At 33.7% G+C, this 20,334-nt stretch overlaps 1 protein-coding gene across 1 annotated transcript; it reads left to right on the plus strand.

Moving 5' to 3' along the window:
* Positions 1-4,145: 4,145 nt before the first annotated feature.
* On the plus strand, positions 4,146-16,782 carry LOC112764381 (N-terminal acetyltransferase B complex auxiliary subunit NAA25). The gene is made up of 19 exons (XM_025809937.3): positions 4,146-4,555; positions 5,257-5,413; positions 5,513-5,631; positions 5,747-5,821; positions 8,315-8,408; positions 8,533-8,651; positions 9,823-9,893; positions 10,090-10,231; positions 10,320-10,495; positions 11,597-11,802; positions 12,158-12,288; positions 12,789-12,865; positions 12,956-13,030; positions 13,168-13,360; positions 14,124-14,243; positions 14,324-14,462; positions 14,695-14,735; positions 14,849-15,100; positions 15,712-16,782. Exons 1-19 carry the CDS (start codon positions 4,409-4,411, stop codon positions 16,414-16,416), a joined length of 3,039 nt encoding a protein of 1,012 aa, XP_025665722.1. The 5' UTR covers positions 4,146-4,408; the 3' UTR covers positions 16,417-16,782.
* The last annotated feature ends 3,552 nt before the right edge of the window (positions 16,783-20,334 follow it).

The following is a 20,334-nucleotide window of genomic DNA, read 5'->3' on the forward strand; positions in this document are numbered from 1 at the left end:
GAGAAGAGGCAACCCTTAGATTCATGAGAGAATAGTACTTCATTAAAATCACCAAGAACAATCCATGGCCCGCAGAAAGACGAAGACTGAGTAACAAGATAATCCCATAGCAAAACTCTGGTATTAAATTGAGGACTACCATAGATACCACTGCACCTCCAAATCACATTATTTACCTGAACCTCAACTGTAACACACTGATCGAAAGCATCAACCCATTTGCAGTGAACACCCTGTATTGCAGAAAGGAACCAAATACCCCCCTTGTGTCCTGACGCCTCCACTATACCAATAGGGTGATAACCAAGTCTTTCCCAGAACATTTTCAAGTGTTGAAAAGGACAGTGAGTTTCAACCACAATAAAAATTACAGGTTTAAATTTCCTAACCAGCTCTTTACAATTCACCCGGGCTAACTTATTAGAAGCACCCCTAATATTCCAAGCTATTATATTTAAACTATCCATAATATAAAATATAAAAATATAAAACAAGGAAATCAAAGTGCTTCACCAACCTCAAACCGAGGCTTGCCCAGCGGAAGTGACTCCCGTGACCTTCAGTTTTGCCGGATCTCCCTGGAATATCTCCTTAATCCCGCCTACCGACGCAGTAACAGCCGGCAATGCGCCTTCCTTCTCCAATGGAACCGCCACGGTAACACCCTCCTTCACGGTTGCAGGAAGACATGACGATGCTTCCACCACCGTGCCTCCATTCTTCTCAATTGGCGAGCTCTGTAGGGACCCCGGCCTTGGTCGTTTCCGGAGAGAGGACCCGCAAAGCACTGGGGTGTGTCGGGTTGAGGAGATCGACGTCTCACCAACACGGGAAGCGCTGTGTCCGACCTTGACTCGTGACCCGACCCTAGCACGATAGGAGCTTGATCCATTCGTGTGAGAGAAGTGAATGGTGGGCCTGATTACTCTACCCGAATCGATTCTGGATTGAATGCCTCTTTGGACCTTGTTAGATTGCTTCTGACCCAGCTTGGTTTTACCTTTCCTCACAACTTGCTCCCAGCCTGGTTCATCATGCATGCAAGCCTCCTCAACATTATTTCTTTCCAAATTATTAGCCTCCAAATCTTCTTGCAAATTCGATGCAGGATTCTCGCCAGTAACGCCACCTACCACATTAGGTTCTACTTCATTTGAATTGTGATTTTTGGTCTCAGGATGTGGCACTCCCTTTGTACCGTCCCGTGGCTTGGTGGCATCGGAATCAACACTCTTTCCTTCCCTAGAGTCTCTACCCAAGCACTGTGCCATATCGTGACCATAACGTGCACAAGAGTTACAAATTAAATTTAAACTTTCATACTCCACTACATGAGTTACGCCTTCCACAATGATATGCTTGATCACTGGCAGTCCTAAATTTATTTGAACACATACTCGGGCATATCGTCCTCTCTCAGCCAATTTAGTGGCTAAGTCCACTTTGATGGGAACTCCTATTGCAGAAGCAATACGCATCATGGCCTGTTCCTGATAGCACCAGATTGGGAGCCCCGAAATCCGAACCCATACAAGCGTAGACCCGAAGGATTGCTCACATGGCCGAAAATCTATATCCCACGGTTTTACAGCAACATAGTGCCCCTCAATCAACCACGGACCACCAAGCATGACCTTCTCACGATCTTCACATGCATCGAATTTTACCATGAAGTACCCAAACCCCACATCAAGCAGATCAAAGCCACCTTTGATGCGCCAAACCATCCGAAGCTTGTGTGAAAGAGCTGTGTAACTATAATTTTTATCGAGAACCTTAATCACTAAAGCTTCTCGATAAGGCTCTGCCAAACAAAGCTTGGCTTCTTCAGTGAAGTTTACACATGGAGGTTGGGAATCGCCCTGCTTGCCCACCACCGTGGCTATACTATCCCCAGATAGAGATCCTGCAAGTGCAAACGCCTTCGATTTCTCTGGACCAATGACTTTATCTCTAAAGGAGATCTTTGTAGGATTTGAAAAACCCCCTCGTGAAAAACCCTCCTTGACACCGGATGCACCCCCACCCACACTCTCCCCCTTATCTCTTCCGACGGCATGGCCGCCATGCTCACTGTGTTTCGCCCTCAAACACTCGTTTCCGCTCTCTCCTTCTCTCATTCTCTCTGAGTACGGAGCACGTACTCTTTCTCTGCTAGGGTTTCTTCCTCAAGTAAACTGAAGTTTAACAATGGCCTTTTAATTCAGCATCATGGAATTTTTCTTAACATAATTTATTATTTAAAAAGTTAAAGAACTATATTGGACATTATTTTGTACAATTCGAGAAAAAAAATTTAAATTTCTAATGCAAATTACTTTTGTTTACAACAAAAATATGTTTTCTATTTTTTTTTATTTTCAGTATTTTACATTTTTTCCAGGGAGTGCCAATGGATAAACATAATGATAAACGAATTTTTTTTTTGAGAGTTTTGAGAACAAATAAATACTTTTTCTTTTGTGTCATTTATTTTACCAATTTAACGTTAGTTTTGAGAAATTTTATTTTTATTAATATTTAAAATTCAAATTGAAAATATTAGTAGTAATACTATTATAAAAGATAATTAATTAATTAAAATAACAATATTGTCTTGCTTTTATTCCTTTTTTAAGTTTGATTTAGTAAAATTTTTATTTTTTAAAATAATTTATTAAAATTGATTTTAAAAGATAATTGAATAAAGTATCGTTTTTGTCCCAACGTGTGGGTGTGGGGTAAGTTTTAAAGTTGTCTCTAACGTTTAAATCGTCCTATTTTAGTTCCTAATGTTTTAAAATTGGCTCAATGTTGTCCTACCGTTAGAAATCCGTTAACAAAATTGACGGCGGGACAAAATTAAGATGATTTTGAAACGTTAGGGACTTAAATAGGATGAAAACATTGGGGACACAAACAATACATAGAAATAAATTTTAATTTTATCATTCAATAATATCAATTTTTACGATACATAATTATTCAATTATTTTTTAATCACATCTGAGTAAATTACACTTAATCACATTACTTTCATTCTAAATAAATTTATTTTTTTATAATTTTACTCTTAAAGATTTTTACTTATCATAAAATATTTGTAGAATGACTACTTGACTAGTACATAAATTTACGAAAAAAAGATACATATACAATAAAGTATAAATTGTACCTTTCGTAAAAAATTGAAGTTATTAAAGAAAAGATTAAAATTTATTAAAAATTAAAACTATTGAAAAAAAGTTTTTTTAACTTTTTAATAAATTTTAATCTTTTCTTCAATAATTTTAAATTTTTTTTACAACAAATAATTACTTAATTTATTTTTTAATTTTGTTCTTAATAAAAAATAAATTCACTTAGAAAAAAATAATGTGATTAAGAATAAAATTTAAAAATAATTGAATAATTATGTACCTAAAAAATTGATATTATTGAAGGATAAAATTAAAATTTATTTCTATGTATCGTTTTTGTCTCTAACGTTTTCGTCCTATTTAACTCACGTTTCAAAATCGTCTCAATTTTGTGACAATATTAAATCAAACTAAAAATATTTAACTCACGTTTTAAAATTGGCTCAAAGATTAGGAATAACTTTAGAATGATATTTTACTCAAGATAATTTTTTAAAAGTTATAGCATCTATATTTAATAAATCAAACTAAAAATATTTTTTAATAAAATATAAGTAATAATAATTATGTTTGGTAAGATAATTTTTAAAATTTAAAAGAGTATAATAAAAAAAATATAAAAATAAATTTAAATATTAATTAATATATAGAATTATATTAAATTTTTTAATTTTTTTAAATGCAACTGTATAAACCAACCTTAAACACACACTCTGATTAAAAAAAATTTGAAAAACACCATTTTTTAAAAAATTTACCAGATATAAAATAATGTGCACTTCAAAAAAAAATAATTTACCAAATCAAGTTTTAAACCATATAAAAATTAAACATTCGTTTGGTTTACGTTTTTATTTTTAATATTTTTTATTTTTTGGATTTTATAAAAAAAATAATAATAAAAATAAAAATAGAAAATAAGAAGGGAAACTAAACACACCCTGAAATTTTCGAGAATGAACCCTCTTTTGGGTCTAACTTTGCGGATCCAGTTTCAGAAAACCCAACAAAGTCCACAATCATTTCGGTTCCCATTTTCCGTTGCTAACTTGCAATAAGTCTTCACTCTCCAGACCCAAAAAAAAAAAAAAAAAAAAACTCCTCTCTCTTCCACAGTTCCACTTCCCTGTGTTCTTTCTTCCTCACTCCGCCCCATGTTTTAGGTCTCTCTCTCTCCCCCTCACACACACATACACTCTTTCTCTCTATCTGTCAGTGTCAGTTCCCTTTCCATCTCTCTGCTTAGCATAAGAAGAACGGAAGAAGGTGTTTCTTGCTTACAAGTTCGAATGGCTTCGAAGCTTGGCTTAGCCGGTGGGATTCCAGAGCGTCGCGTTCGTGTCATATGGGACGCCATTGATTCTCGTCAGTACAAGAACGCTTTCAAGCACGTCACTACGCTCCTCACCAAACACCCTAATTCCCCCTATGCTCTCGTAAGATCCTTTCCTTCTCTCTCAATTTCTTTATCACTTTCTTCTCCGCTCATTCTAGAACCTTCCAATTTCACTGTGTTTTATAATGCAGGTTTCTTACCTGTAATGCAATTGATTCCAGCGCTTTCTTTCGAAGTTCTTTGTTTCTTCTTAATCTAGGGCATATTTTCTGAAATTAGTGGCAGTTCTCTCTTTCTTCGTTTCTTAAACCCTTGCATTAGTCTCTTGAAAATTGTAATAGACGCTGAACTTTGACTTTTAAATCTTCGAGTGTTGATAATGTATCTTTGATCGAGGGGGAAACGTGAGAACATATAATTTTCTCATTCTTTAATACGAATATATCTGTTTTAGATACGTAATACTCGAATAATTTCCTGAATCATGGTGTGTTGTCTAGTTGGTTTCGCTAAGAAATTATTTATTTATTATCGTTACTCTTTAATTTGTACTTAGATTAGTTTCTAATACTGTAGTTTTGCTCACTTCTTGATACTTATTTATGTTGTAACTGGTTATAACTAATGCTCATAACCTCAAGGACCAGTGAGGCTTTACTGTTCGTTATTGTTGGTGTTATCATGTTTCATTTGTTGTTTTCAGGCTGTGTTCTTTCCCAAGTTTTTTTTTCCTGATTATGTTTATATATATACCTTTGATTCGTGATGATTGTTATTATTATTTGCCTGCCTGTTCTTTAGGCACTCAAAGCTCTTGTTTTGGAAAGGATGGGGAAGCCCGAGGAAGCCTTATCTGTTTGCCTGAAAGCCAAGGAGGTCTTGTATGCAAATGATTCTCTCTTGATGGATGATCTTACACTCAGTACGCTGCAGATAGTCTTTCAGCGACTAGATCACTGTTAGTATTTTTTTGGGGCTTCTCCATGTTATGTTCTTTAAATTTGAAGTATTCGTATTGCTTGATTATGCAACTGAATTACGTTCTTTATCTTATCAGTGGATTTGGCTACGAACTGTTATGAACATGCTTGTAGTAAGTTCCCAAATAGTCTGGAACTCATGATGGGGCTCTTTAACTGCTATGTTCGTGAGTACTCATTTGTGAAGCAACAACAGGTTTATGCATTTTTCTTTTCTTATTGCAGTTCTCTGCTTTGTCTCCATGGATAGTTGCTGCTACTTTCTTTGTGGAAATTTTGTTTGATGCTGTGTACATTTTTGTGTTGGACAGACAGCTATCAAAATGTACAAACTTGCTGGAGAAGAAAGATTTTTGCTTTGGGCAGTTTGTAGCATCCAATTACAGGTTCTCCCTCCTTTATAATGCTCTGCTTGTTGTTCTTCCTCCCTTTCGTAGCAAGCTATCTTGTAGTTGTACAACATGTGATGGATAGGATCATATATACTGCTTGTAGTATTAGTATCCTTAATATTTTAATGCCTTTTTGAGCAGGAAATGTCTTTAGATAATTAAGAATGATAACTATTGTGATTTTGATTCCTTTCTTTTCCTTCCCCTTCAAAATATTTAATTTAGGTCCTTCTAAGTGTTGACCCTGAAACTCTTACAAGTATATGATCTGCGATATGGGTTACAATTTTCAATGATATGTGTGGAACAAATGCGTTATTGTTATTTACCTTAGAAACTTATTAGTAACTCGTCCTTAGAGCATTCAAGGAACCTGGTGTTATTGAATTTATACAACTTAGTTCCAGCAAGTGCATTGGGTCACAAATAATAAGAAAGTAAAAGATTTTCGTTCCCTTGAAGACTATTATCTAAGTACAGTTCAATTGAGTTTTACTATCTAGGATACTTAACTTAGATGACTAATTGGAAAGTAACGAAATGTCAAAAGTAACAAACTATAAAGATAAGAAACAATAAATCAAAAGTAGGTGTTAGCATTCAATTTAATCTAATTTCTTAAACTCTCTAATAATTATTCACCCCTTACTTTTTCCTAATGTGATGTAATTACGATCAAATTGCTCAACTATACTTATTGCTTGATGCCTTAAGTGCAACAACTCTCCTAATTAGATTAGCAGGTGAATGATTAACTCTTTAATCTAGTTGTAACATCATTGTACATATCCTTAATTGAACTTGAGCTTTGAATTTTGAATTTTTATAAGCATGTATTTGGAATGCATCTAGCTCTCATCCAATTGCAATAAGATGGTAATGGTCCCATAATATCTATCCCAAACATTAAACATTTCCACCTCTAGAATTTTATTCAATGGCATCACATTTTTTCTTGATATATTTCTAGTCCTCTTATAGTTGTCACACACTAACAAATTTCTTGGCATCCTTGAATAATGTGGGCCAATAAAACCACTTTGGGGTACCTTATATCCCCATTGAAATGTTTACCATTTTCAAAACCATGACAATTCCACAAAATGTTTGCTGTTTCTTACTCATCATCCCATCAACACTTTTATATAATAACGAATCATCCCAAATAAAGAACTTGACATCATGTAGGAATTTCTATTTTTGTAGATATGTTAAGTTCTCTGAACCACCTTTCTGTTCTTTTAATTAGCTATATCATTGAACAAACCATGGAGAGGAGTGCTTAAGAGTCCATAACTGCTCATAAGAGAATTCATTCTGGACCACCCTTCTGTTCTTGTAATTAGCTATATCATTGAACAAACCATGGAGGGGAGTGCTTAAGAGTCCATAACTGCTCATAAGAGAATTCATTCTGGATAGGAGTAACTTTCCCATTTTCTTGATGAACAATTTTAAAAAGGTGGTGCAACTGTATTCTTCATCCCTTATCTTTTATTTCAGATTTGTAACAAAAGCATAAAAGCACCTATTGTATTAGTCTTGGTCTGGATTCAACTTTGGCAAATTAGTGCCTAAGAGCAGCATGGTCTGTATAACAATCACCTTAGAACAAATCAAATAAGACTTGAACTTGTTAAAAACGAATACTACATTAAGTAATTATTTGTTTTCTATTTTTCTTCACAAAATTATAAAAACAGAACACACTATAAATGAAAACAGAAAAGAAACATGCAAACCAAATGCACCCTTAGCAAGTCATAGAAAAGTAAGAAAATAATAGTGTTTGAGACTAGAAGTTCCCTATTTATAGGAAGCAAAAGACATGTTCTTGCTTTCCAAGTTGTGTCTATTATATCTTCCAAATTAAATCTTCAAATTGTATCTTGTTCCAAATCTTTCCAAATTTCATGAAAGATAATTTATCCAATTTTTTTATTATTGAAATTTAGTTTACACATGAAATTATCCAAAATAAATGAAAATAGATATCAATTCAAAATTTAGCTTTAAATCATATCTTCTCACTATTTCTTATGAATTGCCTATATTTCAAAGTACTTAATTACATTTTAGGCAATAGTATTCATTAATTGGTATATATTTTATGATGAATTAAGCTATTATCACCTTCTCAGGAAAATGTTTCTGCAGATGGTTTGTTATGATGACACTTTTGCTGTTATTCTTTAGAAATTTACTTTTTACATTTGAGAGTATACTGGATACATACTTCTAAGAACCGTGTTAACTGATATTTGTTCTGCAATAGTTTGTTATTGTGTCATTCTTGCTGTTTACTTGTTTCTAGAGTAAATTGGGGACTCTTACATCTAGGAACCTTGTTAAGTGATGTATTCTTCAATAATATGTTATCATTACGCTCCTAATTTTTTGTCGGATATATAATTAGTTATTTGATTTTGGGCATGATTTGTAAACAACAACAACTAATTTATTTTGTGGGAACTGATCTTTTGCTAGGTGCTTCATGGCAATGGAGCAGAGAAGCTACTGCTCTTGGCTGAAGGATTACTGAAGAAGCACATCACTTCACATAGTTTACATGAGCCTGAAGGTAATCTATTATTTTTTCTTTCTTATTTTGTAAGTATATGAATTATGAACCACCATGGAAAAGCCCTTTCATGTGATAAAATCAATCAAAATTTTCATATATGTTCAATTTTTTATGCGGGCAGCTGTTATGGCTTACATATCCATATTGGAAAAGCAAACTAAGTTTGGGGATGCTTTAGAAGTTCTAGCTGGGAAATTGGGATCACTATTGACAATTGAAGTTGATAAGCTACGAATACAGGTAAACATATTGCACTTCTTTTGTTGTCTTTAATTTTTGGTTTGTGTAAATTATTCTGTAGTATTAAAAATGGCTGTGCAGTTAAACTGTTGGATTTGCTTTTGGTGGATGTTTTGTGGAAAATGTAGTAGAATGCTCCATAACTATGAGAATTGAGTACCCTAACTCAACCTTAAATGCTAGCTCATAAGATTAGAGGTGGCAAAGCAGATACTCACCCTGTCCTGCCAAGTAAAAGCAAACTCAAAATGCTAGCCCGCTCAACTTTCTTTAATAAAAAATTAATAAAATTAATCAAAATTAATATAAAAAAAGATAATTAAAAGATTAAATACAATAAAAAATAGCCAAATTACTATATAAGTTTTTTACTATCTTCCAAAATTTTAACTTCAATAGAATTGTTCAAAATAATATCCGTCAATAGAATCATCTTTATTTTAAGAAATAATTTCACATAATTTGAGCATATATGTGAAAGTGTGAAATAAAAAAAAATAAGTTAATAACAAAAAGAAGAATAAGAAAGAAAAAAGTGTGTTTGGAAATTATATAATTAATTTTTGTAGCACTAATCACTCTTTTATTAAAAAAAGGAAAAAATAAAGAATCTTTGGCCCGGCGGCCCTCCTTGCCCCGCGGGTTTGGCGGTTTTTTAATTTGGGGGTTCCAAACCCTAGCCTGACCCTCCTTTTTGGTGGGATGACCTGATGGATTCGACCCGTTTTACCACCCCTACATAAGATGGGAGGATGGCTAAGCTTTTATAAAGGTATCTAAGCCTCATCTTTAGGGTGATTTGGAAGTGTCTATCACACTCCTTTTCACACGTAGGAGGCTAGGACTAGAGATTGAAGACGCCTCTTTTTTTTTTTTTTTTTTTTTTTTGTTCTATAGCAACAGTTATCTCTGTGTGACCTCAAGGTCACGGGTACAAGCAGTAGAATCAGGGAGACAGGGACTGATACAATCATTAGGGTAGGCTACTTACATTACACCTTTTGGTATGACCCTTCCCCCTAGACCCTATGTTAATGCAGATGCTTGTGCACCGGGCTGTTTTTTAACTTTTTTAAGCTTTTTTTATAAATTGTTCTATCCTATCATTTTCACCCATGTATCTTGTTTGACTGTTCTCATCAACCTATATGCTTTGACTTTAAGTTGACAGGGGAGACTTCTGGCTCGGGCAGGTGACTATGTGGCTGCTACTGATATATTTAAAAAAATTCTTGTGTCAAGGTATGGCTTTCAATGCTAACTCATGTTTAAACATAGCCCTGCAAAAATCTTTCGTTGGGAATTGTTGATTGTTGTTAATGGAAATGGATAATGTGGTCCAACTAGTATAGGGTATCTTCCTATCATGATGTGTGGGAACTCAGAAGCAGCCAGGTCTAAATATTGCTTTTGTTGATGTTGTTTGTCCATTTGGCAGTCCAGATGACTGGGAGTGTTTCCTTAATTATTTAGCCTGTTTGATGGAAGATGGCAGCATTTGGTGTGAGGAGGCTGTCAATGATCCAGTACATCCCCCCAAATTTGTCCAATGCAAGGTCTCACACTTGACAGATGAACAGGTGAATTTATCCTCATGCTTAAAGTGGCCTTCTACTATTTTTATTAGCATGGAACTTGATGTGTGGACAATCTACTACATGAGTGCAGTTTGATAGTCAAATATCAAATGCATCAGATTTTATACAGAAGCTACAAGATGATACCACTAACAACTCTATGAGGTGTCCGTACTTGGCAAATATAGAAATTGAAAGAAGAAAGCTTTTACGTGGGAAGGGGAATGATGAAAGCCTAATGGATGCAATTGTGAATTACTTTTGCAGGTACTTTATACTGTTGTTCTCATCATTCCAAACTTTATTATCTTTATACTCTCTAGCATGTATAGAGCTTTGCAAGGGGGTTTAGGGTTCCAGGTTTGGCTATCTACATTAAATACATTGTTCGTTAGGGTGCTTCAAGTTGACCATGGTCATGTGTATTGATGCTCTGAGGCTTGGGAGAGTAGGTGTGGGTAGAATGCTTTTTGTCTTATCTACTAGCGCCCATAATTGCTGTCAAATTTTCAGTGCTTGTTTTCCTCAATATATGTCCATAGCACTTCAAGAATACCATTAAGTAACCAATTATTTAGATATTAAAACCATTCATTCCTCTTCCCAACGACTTAAACTTTCAATGAGAGATGGTTTATGACATGATATCACAAATCTTCTATGACTAAGTACCATGGAATTTGGTAATTGCTGTTCTTATTTTCCATTTTTCCAAAAAAAAAAAAAAAGAATTTCAGCACAAAATAAGTGGTCGATCCATTTTTCAAACACTAAACTCAAAGCTGTTGCTTGAGGTAGCACGATAATGTTGACTTAATGTGCATTTACTCTACCAAATTAAATGGCTTCTGGAGTAATATCAAACTGTAATAATTGGGAAAGTATTTGTATGTTTGAATTTGACTTCCTTACCTTAATCTTAACAAAACCTTTTCCCATTAGTCGGGGTTAGCTGCATGGATTCAAAGATGTCATTGTGTCATGTCCATGCATTGGAATGGGACAAAGTTTTACGTTGGCTACCGCAAGCCTAACACAACTCTACATTGAGAAGATGTCACTGTGTTGTGGCCATGCATAGGGATACAACAAAGTTTTACATTGGTTGTCGCATAACCCTTCTTGTTTTTCCAGGCTTGAGATTGGCCAAGTGGCTATGTAAACATAGGCCAAGTTTGAATTTGAATGCATTAGGTGCCTATGAATTTGATGACATTGTAGAGAAAAGTGGGCACTCTAATGCCACTTTTCTACTAGGTTTGACAACTCCAAGAAGGCAGGGATACATAATATGCTCTTTATTATTTATTTATTCTAAAAGTTCAATTTTACAATTCATTAATTAAGAACTCTGTTCAATGCTCATAGGTTTGGTGACTTGGCCTGCTTTACTTCAGATGTTGAAATGTTTGTTGAAGTCTTAACCGATGATAAGAAGACAGAACTTTTGAAGGATTTAATGAAAAGCAGTGATGGTTTATCAACAACTCCAAGCAAGACACTTGGGCGATGTATAACCCTTTTCAAAATTCAGCACTTACTACTGGGGAACATGTTCAAGTATTCTGTAAATGGTGGGTATCACTTGACATTATTTAGTTATTTTCATATAAAAAGTAAAAACTACTCCTGTCCTGTTGTTGATAAGTAGTGAGATAAACTGTGCTTGAGGTTCCATCTAACATATTCATCTCTAAGAGTTTTACATCCTTTTTCCTTGGGGTTTTATTATTATTATTACATCTCTAAGGGTTTTATTATTATGTATGGCATAAGTTCTTTTTCTTTTTATAAATTATTTTCTTTGAAGAGACATCATATCCCTTGAGTATAATGCCTTCTCTTTGATGGACAAACATCCTTATCTCTGATCATTTGACATCGTTTAGTTTCCATGTTATTAATAATGCTCACCTGAACTTGTCTCAGAACTTGAAGGTTCTTGTGTTCAAATGTCTGATATGTATTGCAAAAACCTTCCACTTTCAAAGGGCTTGGATCCACAGGAGAGCATGCATGGTGAGGAGCTTCTTTCAATAACATGTAATGTGTTGGTGCAGGTATGTCATATTACTTTTTAAATTTTTCATCTTTGCAAAATCATTTTAAGAGATACTAGATTTGATCTTTCCTTCATGGAAACTAAATTTATTAATGAGAAAAAAGAGAGTACATATATAATAAGGTATCCTCACAATAGGAATGAAGAAGAAAATGTAGGTTCTATGAGATTTAGCAATATAACATTGCATGCCAATCTATCTACTGATGAGTTAGCCATGCTTATTGCTTATGTAGCACTTTTTTCTTGTTGGCATATAGATCTGCCAGTTACTGTTTTTCCTCTTTTCTTCCAATGAATTCTTGTTTTCAATTTTTCCTTTTAAGTTGAACCTTGAAGATAGGCTATTTTTTCAGAAATAAATGATATCATAGGCAGATGCTCAAGCTTCTTTTGTGCAACTTTTTTTTTCTTTGATACGTTGTGTTTACAAATGCGATCAATTGTTTTTACTTTTAAAAATTATATACAGTGACATATTGTGCTATTTTGGTGTAGTTATTTTGGCGTACTAAGAATGTTGGCTACATGGTAGAGGCAATTATGGTTTTGGAGTTTGGTTTGGCAATAAGAAGGTTAGGAATGATTGTCATGTGTTGTATCTTTGCTATGGCAATTTCTTGTCTTTTAAAATAATTTGCTCATTTCTTTGTTGCCTTTGACAGATATGTTTCACAGTACAAGATCTTGCTGTTGCACTTGTATTCCCACTTTGGTGCTCTTTCAGTGGCATATGAATGGTATTCACTTCCTTCAAGTTCTCCCACTGTTTTCATAGCATGCCCCCTTAATGTATGTAATACATAGATTAGAAGGTGTATTGTTGCAGAATTTGTTGCCACCATCATATTGAAAGCATATTTTATTTTCAATTCAGGTATAAATCACTGGATGTCAAGAATATCTTGATGGAAAGTGTTCTGCACAACATCTTGCCTCAGATGTTGGTATCTCCGCTTTGGACTGAGTCTAACAATCTGTTAAAGGATTACCTGAAGTTTATGGATGACCACTTCAGAGAATCTGCAGATTTGACTTTTCTTGCATATCGCCATAGTATTTACTCAAAAGTATGTATACTACAGCTTTATTGTTTCAAGAATTGATAGATTTTCCTTTCTCAAGTAAATTGTGCATGCAGCCTTTGGAAGAATAGATTTGCACTAGCCTATTTTTATCTTGAGAAGATATAAACCATTCATCTGTTGTTTTCTAATGAAATTTTTCATATGATTTATTAAAAAAAGGGAAAATGTTCGTAATACGGTATGAAATTCACGATGACTAACAAAGCTAAGGTTCAATCCTTGTCCCTATTCTTCGAAATAAAAGTTAATTTCAGCACAAGATATGATGGGCCTATGTATTGTCCATGCTTCATACCTAAAAAAGGTTTGTCTGAGGAGAGGTGTGTTGATATAAAACCATTGGTAGACCCAGAAATGTGTTTCTACCTAACAACATACGCTTTTTGAAGAGATCATTCATGACCAAAGATTTCCACATTGAGATGATCAACACGTAGTTAACCATCTTCATATTCAAGCAACTACATATGTGGTCCATACAGTTTGTGAGAATCTAAGAACAGAAAGTGCTTCATTTTTTCAAAAAACATTAAAGGGCTTTTTTTCTCGTACCTTTTTTCTTACTTTCTGATGGAATGCCATAGAGTATTCTGAAAACATGAATAGTACTTCTTTCTATTTCTTGCATTTATTTTATTTTATTTATTCTATTCTTCTATTTTGTTGTCAATTCTGCAATTATGTTGAAGAGAACAAATTTGAGTTAGTTGAAGTGAGATATTAATTAATATTCATAATATTTCAGGTAATTGAATTTGTGCAGTTTAAAGAACGGTTGCAACAGTCTAGTCAGTATTTTGTGGCACGAGTTGACACATCGATTTTACAGCTTAAGCAAAATGCAAATAACATTGACGAAGAGGAGGTAATTCAAATCTTGTTTGGTGGCATAGGTGAATGCCTTATTGCATATGATGTAAAGTTAATTACTGCTTATTCCATCAGGGTGTCCTTGAAAGCATGAAATGTGGGGTTCAATTCCTTGATCTGTCTAATGAAATTGAATCAAAGTCTATATCCTTCAATGAAGACTTGCAGTTACGACCTTGGTGGACGCCAACTTCAGACAAAAACTATCTTTTAGGTCAGTTTTTCAATATACAAAAATTGGAAATAGGATGAGTTGATTTAGAGGGATGAGTTTGTTGATATCCATGCAACTATATAATTATCGGATTGTTTTAGATTGGCTTGCAGTGTACTTTTGTGTACTCCGAATAACATGCTTTTTAGCCCATATTGATTCCAGTTTATTCTCTATAGTTCACTCTTTTGGAGTTCATTTATAAACTGGTTTTATTTTTTATTTTTTTCAGAACGATTTGAAGGGACTTCTTATTGTCATAGAGAAGTTTCGGTAGGTGAAATCAGTCCTTGATGACTTGTGCCTGCTGTATAATAATCATTTTCTTTAGTAGAAACTTTAACTATGTTTTATCCCTTCCCTTATTGCATGGGTTGGCTATTTAGATCAAAGAGAGGGAAACAAGTTTCCAGAGAGAGATTGAGAAGAAATCCATACTTCCACGGATGATATATCTTTCTATTCAAAGTGTTTCATCTTCAATTAAGGAACATGTTGAGGTCAATGGTTCTGTTTCACCTAAAATATCTTCAGAGATGAAACTATTGCTAGACCGCTATGCAAAACTTTTGGGCTTTTCTCTGAGTGAAGCAATAGAAGTTGTCATGGGCTTTTCCAGCAGTGAAAGTACCTCTGTGGTATGATTGTTTATGCTTTTATGCTCCTATTATTAGAAGTTAATTTTATTGAACAGAGCTATGAGACTATTGAGAAGGCAGCTGTGCTTGCAACAGGTTACTTCAGTGGAAGTAATTATGGTATCTTCTATCTTTGCAATAAAGAGCTATACTAACAAAGTGTGTTATCTTGAAAATGTCTTATCTCGGAAATAGAAATGGGAAAGAATAAGTGTAAGCACATTGAAAATTGAGCCATAGAAAAATGTTCCAATGGCGTCGTCTCATTCCATGTAGTCGATCCCACCTAGTGGGATAAGGCTTTGTTGTTCACTTGTTGAGGAGTCCAAATAAAGTTTTAGCCATTTGGGTGGGCTTAGTTAAACTTGGTGATATCATCTATTCACTATGCATGTGTGAAAATAGATGTCCATTTACAACATATAGTAACCATATTACTGTAAGGATTTCCAATCAGTGTATTTGTCTCAGCATCAGCAACTAAGGACTAATAATTGCAACTATTCTCAAGTGTCATGTAGTTTTGAGTTAAATTTTAGATAAAAATTCCATTTATTTTTCATGCTTCTAATGTGGAAAATTTGATCCATAACTTCAAAATACTGTTGCAGGTTTCTTGTTCCAACCTGATTGACTGGTTGAATTTCATTGTATTTTTAAATGCATGGAGCCTTAGCTCTCACGAACTTGTGCAACCAGAGAGTAATAGCAGCAAGCCACATATTTGGAATATCTTAGATTCTTTGCTGGAGAAGTATATTTTAGAGGTGGTCAAATCTATGGAGCCCGATATATGTTCTCCTTGGAATGATGTACAACTTGTAATGCAGATAGTTACTGAACCTTTGGCATGGCATGGACTTGTAATTATGTCTTGTCTTAGATCACTTCAACCATCTGGTAAGAAGAAAAAGAAAAGCGGATCAGTTGATCAGTCTACCTCAAATCTGGCTCATGCAATTCAAGATTCTGTCCAGCATTTATCCAATGTGTTAGAGGAGGTTCGGAGATGGCTAAGAGAATGGAATAAAAGACCCGAAGATGAGAATGTGGATAGCATCCTTGCTCCTCTGAGGAAAAATGGTCAAAATGATGGACCAGGGCAGGTCTATCGAATTTTCGAGACGTATATTTCCACTATTAACGAGGCAGAGGTTGGTGATCGTATTGCTCAATCCCTCAAATGCTGGAGTCCTGCGGAAGTTGCCAGGAAAATGGTGAATGGGAAGGTTAAAGTACTGGCAGAATTCTCTACCATGTGTGATTCAAAAATTAAGTTACTACAGTCTATCGAACAACAAATTGCTCAAACATGAAGAAACAATCATATGTGGCGCTGAAGTTTGATTTGGGATTTACAAATATGGCCTCTTCTATTGCTGTCCAGATATGAACCGTGGATGCCATGGGGTGAGAAAAGTGAGCTCAAAGTTAGTATTTTCTGTGGAAGAGCCATTAATGGTTTGTTGGCAGCTCTAATACTGGCTCTGGTTTTTTGTTGGTCATTTTCATGTAAAATTTTGATGTGTTCTATTCATTTTTATTCTATCCTCTCCTGGGCCTTTTATGAGCAATTTACCTTTTTTTTTTTTTGTCAGAATTGTAGTTCCGAATAAAAATTTTGGCGATGTAATATTTGGTTTGATTAGTTTAATTTGAGATTATAGATTTTATTTAAACAAGGTAGAAGATTCTTAATTGCATAATTCTTTTTGAAGATGTTTCCTTCATATTTGTTCATTTTATGATTTTTATATTTTAGGTCTCGTGGCCTTGATGACCCAACATTGAAAAGGGAAATATATTTTCTAATTTTTTTTTCAATTAATATTATAAATTGTGATTTTCTACTATATAATATATTTTCGCATGTTTTTTCTTAATTTTACTTACAGAATTTATAATAAGATATACTTTATAACATCAATTCAGAGATTTGTTTTTTGTGATTGCATAGACCAGAATGTATTGGTACCAATATTTACTCGTATTAAAGGAATTATACAGCAGAGAATGTTTGCTCTATTAGCACGGTTTCTAACTTTCAGCATTAGTTTTCTATGCATAGCTTCTTTGAATTCATTATACAATATTTCGCTAGAAAGGTGAATTCTACTCAAATTTTGATTTACTCCTCCATAAAGAGCACAATTTACCTTGTAGAAGGAAAGCTTGACCATTTCAACTCCTAAGCAAGCTGGAATTAAAAAAAAGTACAAAAACATTATGCTTAAAAAAGTGGCACGAAATGTTTTTAAATTTGTCAAATTCTATTTAAAGGTGAGTTCTATGGTGTCTTTGTTATGGTGTCTAAATTGCCTAACTTTCTTTTTAAAGTAAAAAATAAAATATTTAAAATAAAAAATAAATCATGTAAAATTTATTAAATATTATTTATTTATTTTTTTTAGTAATTTAGGTACAAAGTGATAGGCATCACAACATTCACCTTATTTAAATGTCAATCAAAATGGTATTCTCTCATTACCCAAATTAAAATATTCTACTACGAAATAATATGATTCTACTTAATGTGAAAATTAAATAATTATTATTATAATACATATCTTCCTTTTCGGTTTCAATAATTTGGTAACCCTCGACCCACTAGAGTTCTATACGAGTGTTAACAAAATATTTTGGGTAAACTGTAAAAAATGTCCTATAATTATTAAATTGCTAGTAGAATTACCATATAAATTCATTTTCAAAAAAAATATTATCAAAATATTATAAAATACGATGAAAATTTAAAAAATGCAATTTTTATAAGTAATAAATGCCTTATTATTTTGCAAAGCGCTTATATATTTGATATAAAATTTTGTGAGAATGTTTGTATAACTATTGAAAAAGTGCATATAAAAAAATAAATCAAAATTTGATTTATAAATTTTTCTGATTTTTTCAAAATATTTTTGGTCATTTACAAAAAAAAAATGCCAAAAGATATCCACTTATATAAAATCACTAAATTTTAAAAGAAAAAATATTTTATTTTTTTAGTTACGTCTACCAAAACAAAATCAAAATTAATCTCTAAAACTATTTTAAGAATATATATTAAGGATTGGTTATTCAATTTTTTTAAAATAAATAATTTAAATAATTTATTTATAGATATAGATAATTTATAATATATTTATCAATTTCAGTTCCTTTACATGTCTCGTTTACCGTGTAAACGAATTAAGATTGTTTATATCTCGTTTATACTAGACATGTCACACAGTTTATGTATTGTGTTTGCACACATGTTATAACACGTAGTTTATCACATTTACGGTGTAAACGAGATAAGGTTTAGACGCGCTTATATAAGGAACTCGTTCACAGCACCTCAAATGTCACTCTCATTGTCCCTTAACCTTCAGTTATCCTTTAGCCAGGCGTTTTTCTTGATATTCTTGAGATATTCGGACATTATGGTGCGCACAGATGCACGAGACAATGATATCAACCGCCTAAATGCAACGTGGCACGTCGCAGAAACGATTGACTTCTAGGTTGTTGTTTTTCTCTTTTAAATAAATAAGCATATAATTATAGTTAGAGTATTTTTATAGATTTAATGTTGTTATACATGAGTAGAATAGATTATGTTTTGGTAACATAAAATATGTTAGTTGGCATATTATTAGCATTTGTTAAGTAGTAATAAAATACATTCTTAGTAAATATTAATTAATTAATTTAAGGTAACCTATTAGTTAATTTAATTTATTTAGTCAATGTTTCTTGCGTTTTATTATTTTTTTAATTCTAATTTTATATTTTTAATTTTATTTTTGAATATGCTAGATAACTTGTTTTACTGAATGTGTGTTGTAATGTTGTTGGATAAATTTTTTAAATATTTGATTTTTATAATTAATTATTCTGAATCCAATTAAATTATGAAATGTGAAATAATTATTTATTATAATGTTTATCTTTTTATTTCAAAATATAAATTTTTACTTTTGAAATAGGTTTGTTATTGAAATATTTTATTTTTTTTAATAGAGGTCTCGCCTACTACTCCCTAGGCGAGTGAGCCACACTCTTGCTCCACCAGACACCATTCTTCCTTACTTGAGGGAGGCTGGGTTTGGCGATACGGTACAGCGCAGGGACTTTGTGTTTGACAATGCCTGATTATTGCATTTGTGAAGCATTGGCATCCAGAGACCCAAATTTTTCACATGCCTTGGATGAGTGCACCATCACCCTGCAGGATGTTGCGTACCACCTTAGTTGGTTACACATGCACGGAGAGCCAGTGGATGGGTGCTTGCGTGACTTCCAGACATGGTACCAGCACCCGACCTAGGAGTGGGTAGAGGAACTCCTCGGTGCTAAGCCTCTTCATACTCGGCAGCAGAGAATGCAGAGGAAAGAGTCATTTTCATCAAGTTGACATGGCTTAGGGGGGCTTCCAACCACTGTCATAAGCTCTAAGTGCAGCCTTGATCGCTTGAGATTTATCAGATATAATCAAAAGCCCTTCTTATGGTGTCACATGTCGTCTCAGGTTGGTAACGAAGAATGATCAGGACTCCGTAATCTCAGACTCGACAATTGCAAATGCCACAGAAAGGATGTTACTTTTATTGTCTTGCGCCACTGCAATTAGCAACACACCACCATATTTTCAATACAGATGCATGCCATCGACACTGACGAAGAGCTTGCAATGCTTGAAAGCCTTTACACCAGGAGAAAAAGCCCAGAGTACCTTATTGAATTGGCTGCAATCGCGTACCACCAAGTGTCCATCATAGTAAGGTACCGCCTGAAAATCACATATTATTCTGGGACAACAGCTCTACAATACTTGCAACAACTTTGGAACCTTATTATATGACTTCTCCCAATTACCATATATTTGCGCAATTACCTTTTGTTTTGCCATCTGGACCTTTTTGTATGAAGATTTGAAGTGATAGCTTTATCTAACTGCACCTTGTAGAACAAGATTAATAACTAATGGGTTGGACTGTATGAGGGAAAAGATGACACTACAAATAAGGTTGATGGTGCGAAATTTATAAACCACAAACTAACCGGCAAGTGCACCGGGTCGTACCAAGTAATACCTCAGGTGAGTGAGGGTCGATCCCACGAGGATTGATGGATCAAGCAACAATGGTTGATTGATGATCTTAGTCAGGCAAGTAGAAAAGAGTGTTTGAATATTCAAAGAGCATTAAACAATCGTGCAGAAACTAAAATAGTAAAGTAAATGGGTTGGG

Source organism: Arachis hypogaea, chromosome 17, assembly GCF_003086295.3.
Source record: "Arachis hypogaea cultivar Tifrunner chromosome 17, arahy.Tifrunner.gnm2.J5K5, whole genome shotgun sequence".
Taxonomy (NCBI): Eukaryota; Viridiplantae; Streptophyta; class Magnoliopsida; order Fabales; family Fabaceae; genus Arachis; species Arachis hypogaea.

Bases quoted from the DNA above. Each gene is read 5' to 3' on its own strand.
- LOC112764381 (XM_025809937.3), top strand. From the start codon at position 4,409: ATGGCTTCGAAGCTTGGCTTAGCCGGTGGGATTCCAGAGCGTCGCGTT. The intron at 4,556-5,256 runs GTAAGATCCTTT...CCTGTTCTTTAG, and splicing joins CTAATTCCCCCTATGCTCTC to GCACTCAAAGCTCTTGTTTT. The intron at 11,803-12,157 runs GTGGGTATCACT...AACTTGTCTCAG, and splicing joins GTTCAAGTATTCTGTAAATG to AACTTGAAGGTTCTTGTGTT.